Consider the following 11,327-nt stretch of genomic DNA (forward strand, 5'->3'; position numbering starts at 1 on the left):
CTAGTAGTAGTAGGAGCAGTACTGACAAGTAATGCTGTTTGTCACACTGTTAGATCAGCAAGTATATGCTCACCTCTATTATACAATTTAAGGCAGTATATACATTATATTCCTGCCCCCAATTTTCCCCACAATGCCATTAGCTGAAACTGATTTGACGGTATATAATCAAAGAGCATTATCAGACCCTGGGAGCAGAATCTATAACTTTCCCCATTGCATCTAACCATACCACAATGGCCCGACAGCATATTTTTTTTCTCCCAAGCCCAGAAAAGGAAGAGGAGAAGAAAGACTTAAAATTGGAGAACAATTAGAAGGCCTCCCAGGCTTATGTCGTATCCCTCCAATACAGGCTTGAAAAAACGTTATTTTGCAGTCTTTTCTCCTTGCAAATTAATGATATTCACGTCTACGCGAACTCTAATTCCCATCACGCACCGGAAACATTGTGACTGAGATAGCAAGCCCAAGTGTTTCTCATCACGCAACGGGCGCCGAGGTTCTTTGCCTGACTCCATTTCCCGACATGCTTTAGTTTTGCCGGATGGAATTGGCGGAGCTTGGCATGTAAATCCAACGGCTGGTCCCGCCCATATTTGTTTTGCCGCGCAGGAGTGAACTCGCCATGGCGGGCTTGGTGTCGCGGCACCAGGCTCTTTACAAGGGGTTCCGGACCCCGCCGTGGAAAGAGACTTTCCGGCAGGTAAGCAGAACAAAGTTCTGCCCTCTCCTCCCCTCCAGTCTTTGGAACGCTGGAGGCGCCAACGATGCAAGGTTGGAACGCGGGCGGATAATTCCGCCGCCAAATCGGTACTTGGTGCCTGGCAAAAAACCCCGAAAGAGTCCCTGGGATGCTGGCTTTCCGGGAGGGAGATCCCTGGAAAAGTAGTGGGAGTGAACCTTTTGAGCAAAGAAGTCTAAAATGCCTGCAGTTGATTCGGATTAATGTCAGGCTCATTAGAATCAACCGGGATGATTAGGGGACTGGAGGCTAAAACATACAACGAACAGTTGCAAAACTGGGCTTGGCTAATCTAGTAAAGAGAAGGACCAGGGGAGACATGATAAAAGTCTTCCAATATTTGAGGGGCTGCCACAGGGAGGAAGGGGTCAAGCTATTTTCTAAAGTGCCTGTAGGCCAGACAAGGAATAATGGATGGAAACTGAACAAGGAGAGATTCAACCTGGAAATAAGGAGAAACTTTCTGACAGTGAGAAAAATCAACCAATGGAACAGCTTGCCCTCAGAAGTTGTGGGAGCACCATCACTTGAGACTTTCAAGAAGAGATTGGACTGCCATTTGTCAGAAATGGTGTAGGGTCTTCTGCTTGGGCGGGGGTTGGACTAGATGACCTACAAAGTCCCTTCCAACTCTGATTATCAGATTCCTTTTCGTGAATCGTGCAACACACCACTTAAACCTTAATTTCTAATTATCATGGCATTTCAAATTCAGTGGTGAAAAAACTAAGGTTCTGTAGTTACGCAAGAAAAACCAAATGCACAGGTATAGTGTAGGAGGGTACTTAGCTCAATAGTAGCAGCTGTGAGAGGGATCTTGGAGTCCTAGTGGACAATCACTTAAAATATAAGCCAGCTGTGCTGCAGCTGCCAAAAAAATCCAACAAATTCCAGGCTGCATTAAAAGAGGGATACATTCAAGATCATGTAAAGTATTAGTACCACTTTATAATGCCTTGGAAAGGCCACACTTGGAATACTGCATCCAGTTTTCGTCACCACAATGTAAAAAAGATGTTGAGACTCTAGAAAGAGTGCAGAAAAGAGCAATAGAGATGATTAGGGACTGGGGGCTAAAACATATGAAGAACGGTTGCTGCAATTGGCTATGCCTAATTTAATGAAAAGAGGGACAAGAGGTGACATGATAGCAGTGTTCTGATAAATAGGGAGCTGCTACAAAGAAGAGGGGGTCAATCTATTCTCCAAAGCACCTGAAGACAAGACAAGCAATGGATGGAAACTAATCAAGGAGAGAAGCAACCTAGAACTAAGGAGAAATTTCTTGTCAGAACAATTAATCAGTGGAACAGCTTGCCTCCAGAAGTTGCTCTATTACAAAGAAGAGATTGGACAACCATTTGTCTGAAATGATACAGCTTTTTCTGCCTCAGCAGGGCGTTGGACTAGAAGATCTCCAAGATCGCTTCCAACTCTGTTATTCTGTTCTGTTCAGGGTTAACTGCTGACATTGTTATATTGTTTTTCTTTCTCTAGCGCTGTGTGGATCGACTGAAAAGTAGTCGGGCTAAGTTGCTTGAAAGATATCGTCAAGTGGGAGAAAATGGAGCAAGTAGACCAAATAAAACTTTGCTGGTACAGGAGGTGATGGAAGTCGAGTGGAAAGCTTTGCAATCTCTGGATTCTCAGGTACCCTCTCTGAGAAAGCAAGATTCTTCCCAGGTTAGTGCAGAATGAATGGGGGGGGGGGTGTTGGTGTCAAAACATAGGTTTGGCATCCATGTTTCTCAACTTTAGCAACTTCAAGTGTGGACTTCAGTTCCCAGAGCTCTTCAGCCATGCTGGCTAAGATATTCTGGGAGTTGAAGTCCATAGATCTTCAAGCTCTTGAAAAACACTGCCTTAAAGGGATCAGTAGTCTTTTCTGATGTCATCATGCAATGGTTCTAGGGGCAAAAATTAGGCATAAAATTTCACAAGATGTTAGTATCGCACTTGCAAATCTAGGCCATGTTGTTTGAGATATGACCAAAAGTTTATTTTTATTTCACATTGATTTGAAATGGTGATTTAGGATTGGAAAGAATGTTCTTGAATAACATTCATCTATATGTTTTACATATGTTTTTCTTATTAAGCAAAAATGAAATACTTCTGTAGTTGTAGAAAGTAACTTTGCATATGAGGCTTTTAAAATAATTTATAAAACAATTTCAAGTTCATTTGAAAAAATAAGCAGTGGGGTAGGAGTAGAAACACAATTTACTTTTGATATTTTGTAATGGTTTATATTTTATTGATTTTATTATAATTTGTTATGAGCTACTTTGAGAATCAGACAGCATATACATTTAATAAATTACTATTTTGAAAATCCAAAAATACTAAATTTTGAAGCAGTTGCTTAGTAACTTAGTGGGAAAAATGCTCAACTGGTGCTGTGGAGAAAGCATGTAACCTTGAATTCTTTGTAGAAAAGCTGTTATAAACATACTTTCTTTTTTAAAAAACAACATATCATTCTACCATTGCCAGAATGCATTGTCACAATAATTCTGAGCTTGACCTAAAAGTATATTTTAGAGCGGGGGTCCCCAACCCGTGTGCCGCAGCCTATTCGCAACTTGACTATGAGTGTAGGGCTGGCACATGCGTGTGCACAGCCCGACTCAAATCAGTGGCGCTGGCACTTGCAGCTCCATGCACACGAGTGGCAAGGCCAGTTCTCACAGCCCCACCTGTGTACGCATGCACACCTGTCCCTCACTCAACACCCCCTCCCCCTCGCATTGGGCGGCCAACTTGGAAAGTTTGGGGAACACTGCCTTAGGGGAGGCCAAAATGTCTTCCCGCTTCTTGAATGATGGACCTGATGTTATAAAGCTAAGAAAGCAGTGGAAAGATTTTTTTAATGTAGAATTCACCCTTGTGTTCTGAGAGCCTTTGGTAGATAAAGCCCAATGTATGTAGCTCACTACCATGGAGGGGTTGTGATGACCCAGAGTATATCAGAAATATAACAAAATCCAAAACATAACTAAAAGTCCTTTAATGCCTTCAACTTGGCTTCACTGTTTAATTGTTCACAGTGGAGGAGTAAACTATTTTCAAAATAACATTTCAAAGGAAAGAAACACAGTTCAAATTCAAAGAGCCGATAACAAAGCAAGAACCAAAAACAAACAGCATTGAATAAAGTTCCACGACAGACCAGGATAGATAATTGCCAGCTTCAGGAAGATAACCAGGGACAGTCCGTTGGAAGAAGATAAACCTCCTTGAGAAATAAAACACTATAATCTATCTCCAGCGGCTGTTAACATGCAGGTCAAACCTGTTATGCAGATCTCACACCTGCAACCCATGAAGATGGCTCTCTCCTCCTGAGTAGACCATGTTTTACCCTGATCCTCTCCTCCCTGTATGCCCTAGGATGGATAGGGGATGGGTCTGGGTCTTCCTCTGACTGCTCAGCCGGCCTCTGCCCTTCCCCAGTCTCCACCACCACCTCTGGAGCCACACTTCCACTCCCTGTTCGCTGTTCCTCCTCTTCCTCAGAGTCAGTTTCCAGCAGGGGCATGACAGGAGTCCTGGGCAAACATCTGTTTCTAGTCTTCATTTTGGAAACTATGTATGTATGAAGTGGAAGTGGTCCTAAGTGTGTCTCTCTCACATATACCATTTTCCTTCCTTAAATATGACTAGAATATTTAACTGGGTGTTTTTCTCTTTAGATGCTTGAAGAACTGGCTGTATTGGATGAAATCCAGCAGGAACTGATCTTGCAAGGTATTCTGGCTTATTTTTGATAACTAATTAATTTTGATAGCTTTAATTAATGCTTTTACTAAAGGGCAGTGCATAGCTGAATTTGATACATTTCAAAAAAGCCAAGCAGGATCAGCCAGGAATTTACTAGGGAATCTCAGGGCTCTATGTCCTTCAGCAGTGCATGTTTGTAAACTGTGTACTGATAAAAGTGTGACTTAGAATTTGATGATGGAAATGTATAATCAGCTCAAAATCAATAACATCTGCATCTTATAGTTTACTTGATTCAAAGGCAGGGAATAAAAAGTTTCATTTTCCATATGAATGAAATGTATTGACCCAGAGAAAGCTCTGTCAGTAACTTACTTCTTGCATGTCAGGAGGAAGGAGAGGAAAACCAAGGTACATTTAAAATTAGCAAACAAAAATATGAAATAAAGTGAGGAAATTGGATATATCACAGTTCAATATAGTTAAAATGTTGGACTGGGGACATACAGATTCGATTTTACTCCTAGAAATTAATTCAATGACTTTGTATCGGCCACACTATTTTAGCTCAACCTTCCTCATAATGTTGTTATTGCAAGTAAATAAATGGAGTACAGTACTGCTGTAGTACAACTCCATTGCCTGGAGTCCCTGAGGAAAAGTGGAATAGAAAGCTAACATATGTTTATTTTTATTCTGCCTATTTTCATAAATAACTCAAGGTGATTAAAATACCAAATACTCCTGTTTTCCCTAGCACAACAACCTTGTGAGATAGATTGGACGGGGTCACATTAATCAGAAAGTGGATCAAAATCCAGGTTTCTGAAGCGAGGAATATCCAGTTCCATGGGCTCACTGGGAATTGAACTCAGTTTAAAAGAGATTTAACCAATTAACAGCAATGTTCTCCTTTGCAGAACAGCTGGCCATAGAGGAGTATGAGCAAAGTCTGAAGTTTGAGGAGGAATGCCTTAATGCAATGCTTGATGGCTTAGATACAGAACACCATATCATCTGTCCTGTTTGTAGAAGGTGAATTCATTGGCTTGAGAAAGCATCTTGTAAAATCTCCATTTCTGCTTGGTACCAGGCCGCATGTTTATATATTTACTTATTTATTGAAATCCTGCCTCTATTATTTTTAGATCGTGATTGTCCCAAAGATGCTTTTTGGAAAGGCAAATGGACTTTGTTTTTCTTTGAAGTTTTCCTGAAATGTCTGAAAAAGCTTCTTGGATGAGAAGTGAAACATCTTCAAGGAAAAACAAAGTCCAGTTGCTTTTTGGGTCAATATGGAGAACATACATAATACGCTTTCCTATTTTCCCCACAACAACATCCTGAGAAGAATGTTGGACTGAGAGTGACTGGCCCAAGTTCACCCAGCCAACTTTTGTGCCTAGAATGAAACTAAAAACCCCAATCTCCTAATTTCCTAAACTCAACACCTTAACCGCTACTCTTAACACTGGACTGCTGTTGAAGCTTCATTTTTTGCAAGTTCTTTTTATGCAGATATTTTACTTTTTCCATCTTCAGAGATAAGTAGAGAGCAAAAAAGTTGGCTTTCCTTACTTGCATCTTGAAGTAAGGGTTGATTTTCTTAATTAGTGAAATTTGTAGTACAGTATGGCAAGCTCTATATTCAGGACTACAGAAAGTGCCTTCCAATTCTTCCTCCTTTCTGATCTTGTCATGCTGTTCGGTCTTTTACAGATGATGTTAACATGTTCTCTTCTTGCTGACCTCTGTTTTGTACATGTTGCTTGACCAGGGAAAGATTTTGTCTTAGTTTTATATCCCATAGCTGATTTCAATATCTGGAAATCCCAATTTCTCAGCTGTTGTGACTTGTGAATAATTAGTGAAGAACTATTCGTTATTCACTAAGTATGGCCTAGCTAGACATCAGAACCCACCTAGAGAAAACTGGTGAGACTGAAAGCAATTCAGAAGTCTTCAAACATGCCTGGTTTCTTACTATGGATACATATAAGAATATACATATACATGTAAGAAATGCTTTTAGACACTTGACCTACTTGTAGGCTTAAGTAGTAATGAGTCATAGCATATTTTAGCTACCCAGTTTCTGCAGAATATATAAACTGGACCCTACAATTCTTTTTGAAATGTCTAGTTTTAATTAATTTTTCAAGGTAGTACAGTAGCAGAATGCTTTTCTAATTGTTAATCAGTTGATTGCTTTTCACTTTCCTTCTCATTTGATCCCCATGTGCAATGCCTTTGATTGTAAACTAGGCAAATTACTTTTCACTTTCATGGTTGCAATTTTCTTTGCATCTAGGAACAATCTCAGTGTGTCAAGTAACATGGTTGCATGCCAGTGTGGACTCTGCATCAATAGCCTGGTAAGCAAATGTTAAGGAACTTCAGTATTTAAGCTTCTGCCTTGCATGCTGAGGTTTGTTGGTTTGATTGCTTCTTCCTCACTTAAGTATATTTAGACATAAGGCTGATGAAAGAGACCTTTCGTAGTCTGAGGCCCTGTCAGCTAAGTACATGTTGTGATCCCAGCCAACTGCTTTCTGCTTTTCAGCAAATCAACTTACTATGATCTGTGAACCTTCTATGTCAAGAATGGTCAGTCTTCTTTGACCAGTTTGTGTGTGTGTAGGAAGAGGGTTGATCTCTTGGGTCCTATTCTTGTTGGGTATCTTTTTCCTCCAGTTTTTCAGGCGGTACTTTGATGTTGGCCTATACTAGTTGCTGAGCAACATGAACAGGATGTGCTAATGGTGCTGCATTAGGTGGCCTTTGGTCAGACGTAGGATTCATTATCAAATGAAATAACCCAAAACATGAAATACAGGTGGTTTTCAACTTTGTTCAGTCACCATTTGCAGTTACAGTGGCACTGAATGAAGAGACTTGCAACTGATCCCCGGTTATGGCCTTTGCGGTGCTTCTGTGGCCATGAGATTAAAATACAGGCATTTGGAGCCTAGTTTCACTTATGACCACAGAGTTGCTTCAACTGCCCCTCCCCAAACCTTTTGGCTCTCTGACTCCACAGTCCATGCTGCCCTAGCTGACCTTTGCCATCTTTTTATCCTGTGGTCCTTTGCAAGAGAGCTGCTGGCAGCACAAGGCTTTCTTCCACAAGTCACCCAGGGCAATTTCCTCCTGAGCTTCCTGGGGTGGATAAGGCTTCCAGTGGCAGCTGAAGTTTTGCACTGTGGCTCAGGGGATTCTTGCAAGCCCCCTAGTCATGGCACACCAGGAAGCCCCTGTATTGCAGCATGGCAAGTATCCCAGAGCTGCGCAATTGAGCAGCCCAAAAGACAGACATGGAAGGGGAGAGGCATTTGGGAGAAGTCGAAGGGGAGGCAGTCCCTTGCTTGGGAAAGGCAAGGCTGCCCAAGCCCGGAATAGCTTGGACTGGTGGAATTCACTTAACAAGTGCTTTTGCTAAGCAATGTGGTTGCAGTTTAAGACTGCATTGTTTAGCAATGGGAATTCCAGTCCCAGTTGGGGTTGGAGATGGAGGGCTACCTGTAAAATAAAAAACAGAAGATACCGCCTTCATGCCCGGCTTGTAAGCTTTCCATAGCACCTGGCTCGCCATAGTAGAAAGCAAAATAATTAGAGACCTTCAGCTTTATTGAAAGCTATTCTTAGAAAGTTATGAATGCAAGATGGTGTCCAATGTAAAACATCCTATGCTCTCTTCACAGGTGTGTGTAACAGGAAAAAGTAGGGATTGGGGCTAATTGGTAACTGGGCAAGCAACAGCTTGACTCAATCTGCATAGAAATTTGATTTTTCTCTTTTAAGGGGATGACTGAGGAAAAGCTCCTGTTGCTCTTAGAAGAAAGCCTGATGGAACACAGCCAACATTGTCAGCACTGTCCTGAATTCACTGTAACTAATATGATGGAAGAAGCTAACCTCCTTATGAGCTGTCAGGTAATCTTATGAGCTGTCAGTATCCAAATTTAATGAGAATATTGCAGTGACAATTCACTCCAATAATCCCCACCCCACCCCAATAATTTTTACCACAAAAATCAGAAGCAGTTTCTCATACACAATATTGTAAATACAATGCTACAATGTTACTCTCTTGAAAAGCAAAGATGTCCTTGGGCTGAGCTCAAATATTTGTGGCTGCATCGATGCAGCTTTCTTGGTTCACACAAGAAAATGCCTGAAATCAGCCATGTTGGGTTTGTTTTGTCATATTTTTATTCTGTTTAAAGACTGGCTAAAACGTAAAGGGATTTTTAAAAAGTGGAACACAAAGCAGAATAGCGTAACCTTTCTGTAACTATCCCAGTTTTGCAAGAACTGGCCACAAAGAATGCTTTCTTTGCTCATAATCATTCGAGAAAAACCCTCTAGAGCACAGGTGTCAAACAGGCTGCATCACATTGCCATCACGTGATGTTCCCTCCCCTTCACGGAATGGGTGGGCGTGGCCTGCACATGAGGCATCAGCACGTGGGCCGCCAGTTTGATAATCCTGCTCTAGAGGGAGGTGCCATAATTTTCCAAACTTAAGATTTAAAAATTTACATAATGGTGCTCAGTGAGAAAGAAGCTATATTTAAATACACACTGGCACTTTGAATGAATCAGGACTTTATTTAAGAAACAATAACTTTTATTTCCTTTTGCTTTTAGGCTTGTGATTCCTGGACAGTGATTTTTTAATTCCATCTGTATAGCCCTACTTTTGTAGAAATACATTGCTGCTGTCTCCCCTACCCTTTTCTTTAGAAGGGTGTGTGTATATAATACAATGTATATAAGTACAAAAAGTGTCCTCTACTTTTAATTTAACTGGATCTATGCTATTTTTTTCTAATGTGTTCTGAGGAATAAACTCCTTTTATGATAAGAACTGGGGATTATAGGTTTGGGCAGACTTTTGGTTGCAGTACTTTTTTGTACAAATTCTTGGAAATTTTGATCCAAATTGCATATACTATCACGAGGGGATTAAAGGAATTGCTATGTGTGAAGCACCTGTTTTGCAAAGAATGTATCTTAGATTCCAACTGGTGACATTTTTGCTTAAAGGTCAGATAGCAGAAGGGGATGGATATATTTCATTCTTGGACAAATCTTAATTGTACAATTGTTGGCCAATGTACCAGTCACCAACTCTGAATTCCTGTCATTTAGTGGAAACAACACTGGGCAGTGATCCAATTACATAACATTGCATGTCATCTTTTTAATAACATCTGGAAATAAAGTATGGGTGGGCAACAGCTTTTTCCTACCAGATATGCTGGTGAAATTGAGAGCTGTGATTAAAAGGAGGAGGGCAAACTACCCCTCAATAACCAGAAAGACTCTGGTAGCCCTAATGTATCTTTTTAGATGAAAGACACAATGCCTTATTCCACGAAAGGGTTTTTAGCCTGGCTTCCCTTTGTCCCAAAGAATTCTGCTTTAAGCTATGGCATAAAGATCCGCTGAAAATGGAAATACAGGTTTCTATTGCAAGCTCATTTTTCTGGAGGTCCAGTTGATTGGCAATTTCCATTTTAGAAAATCCCAGAATTTGGATTCAGGGAAATACCTGATGTATAAGTTGGTACATTGAGGCAAGTTTCTTTTACTTATTTCGAGAGCCGCTTTAACAGAGATTGGATAGTATAGGAAAAATCAATATAAAATACTGTATTATTTAAACACAAGCTGGGATAGAGAGACAAGACTATACCATCAGGTATATTACTATTTCCCACATTTTGGAGGATAAATTCTTTGAAATCAATAAACTAAAATTACCTTATGGTAGCCAAGCAGTATCTGAGCCAGATGAAAGATCATTTTGTAGTTCCTTCCATCTTAAATAAAGCCTGACATTGATGCTGTACTCCCACCAAAATATGTAATATAAATTGGGTACCTCCATTTGCATTTTTTCCTTGCTAGCTTTAAAAGATCAAATTCAAGTCAGATGCAAAACAGTGGCTCATATAGATTAGTTGACCTATTCACATTACATACTAGTGTGATGCATTCCCTGAACAAACAATATAACATATTTGCACTAATACACCAAATGTATTAATTCCTGCCAACATCAGTTCTGATCAATGTTATATGCTGCACTTAAAATCATTGTAATTTTTTTTTCTGTTGGGCTTTGTAAAAAAACGGGGGAAGCTAGCTCAATATATGTAGTCATGCTGTTGACTAGTTAGTTTTAAGCAGCATGTATTGGTTCAAACAGTTCCATTATTACCGGTATCTGTTTTGAATCCCCAAAAGGCCAATGTGGTTCCCCTTTCTCTTATCCTTCTTGTTTTTCTTCAAATAACTAAATACCTAGGTGGGTACTGTTCATTAATATTCTGATTTGTTTTTTTAAAAAACTTTCTGCATTGTTGACCAACTTGAGTTTTGTTAATTGGAAAGGCAGGATATAATTTAAGAAATAAACTACCTCTAAAGCCGTTAACTTTGATTGTGATGTTTTCTGTTACTTGAAATCCAGATGCAAAATTACCTATTGCTTCTTTCCAAACACTATAAGATTCATGTTCTCTTGGGTTATAATCCATTGTACAGTTAAGACACAAATGGGTGTCCTGTATGAAGCTTTGAGCAGAACCTGCAGAATCATTTTAGCAATTTCAATTATTAAGGGCTTACAATGGGATCCTAGTTTGACTTTACTTCCACTTGCCAGATAATCTTCCCACAACTATGGCTATACTCCTGAAAGCAAAAGAGATTGATCAAATGGGCTTTAAACTTCATTCCAGGAGAAAGATGCTATCTCAGAAAGGCCTTTATTGTTTGCAAATTATGCAAACAATTCATGACTGCCACACAAACCTCTTGGAAATATTTCCAAAGGGGAAAAAAAGAA

General features: G+C 40.1%; 1 protein-coding gene across 2 annotated transcripts; it reads left to right on the forward strand.

The window, feature by feature from the left end:
- The first annotated feature begins 591 nt into the window (after nucleotides 1-591).
- On the forward strand, nucleotides 592-10,913 carry RPAIN (RPA interacting protein). 2 transcript variants are annotated; one of them, XM_026708701.2, is made up of 7 exons: nucleotides 592-706; nucleotides 2,243-2,428; nucleotides 4,441-4,495; nucleotides 5,389-5,503; nucleotides 6,780-6,843; nucleotides 8,270-8,401; nucleotides 9,119-10,913. In XM_026708701.2, exons 1-7 carry the CDS (start codon nucleotides 629-631, stop codon nucleotides 9,146-9,148), a joined length of 660 nt encoding a protein of 219 aa, XP_026564486.1. In that variant the 5' UTR covers nucleotides 592-628; the 3' UTR covers nucleotides 9,149-10,913. The 2 variants fall into 2 exon arrangements, with proteins under 2 accessions (XP_026564486.1, XP_087783076.1); XM_087926950.1 differs by having other exon boundaries at nucleotides 2,243-2,395.
- Nucleotides 10,914-11,327: the final 414 nt, after the last annotated feature.

This window comes from Pseudonaja textilis, chromosome 1 (genome assembly GCF_049901715.1).
Source record: "Pseudonaja textilis isolate UNSWEBS1 chromosome 1, rPseTex1.2, whole genome shotgun sequence".
In the NCBI taxonomy this organism is placed as follows: domain Eukaryota; kingdom Metazoa; phylum Chordata; class Lepidosauria; order Squamata; family Elapidae; genus Pseudonaja; species Pseudonaja textilis.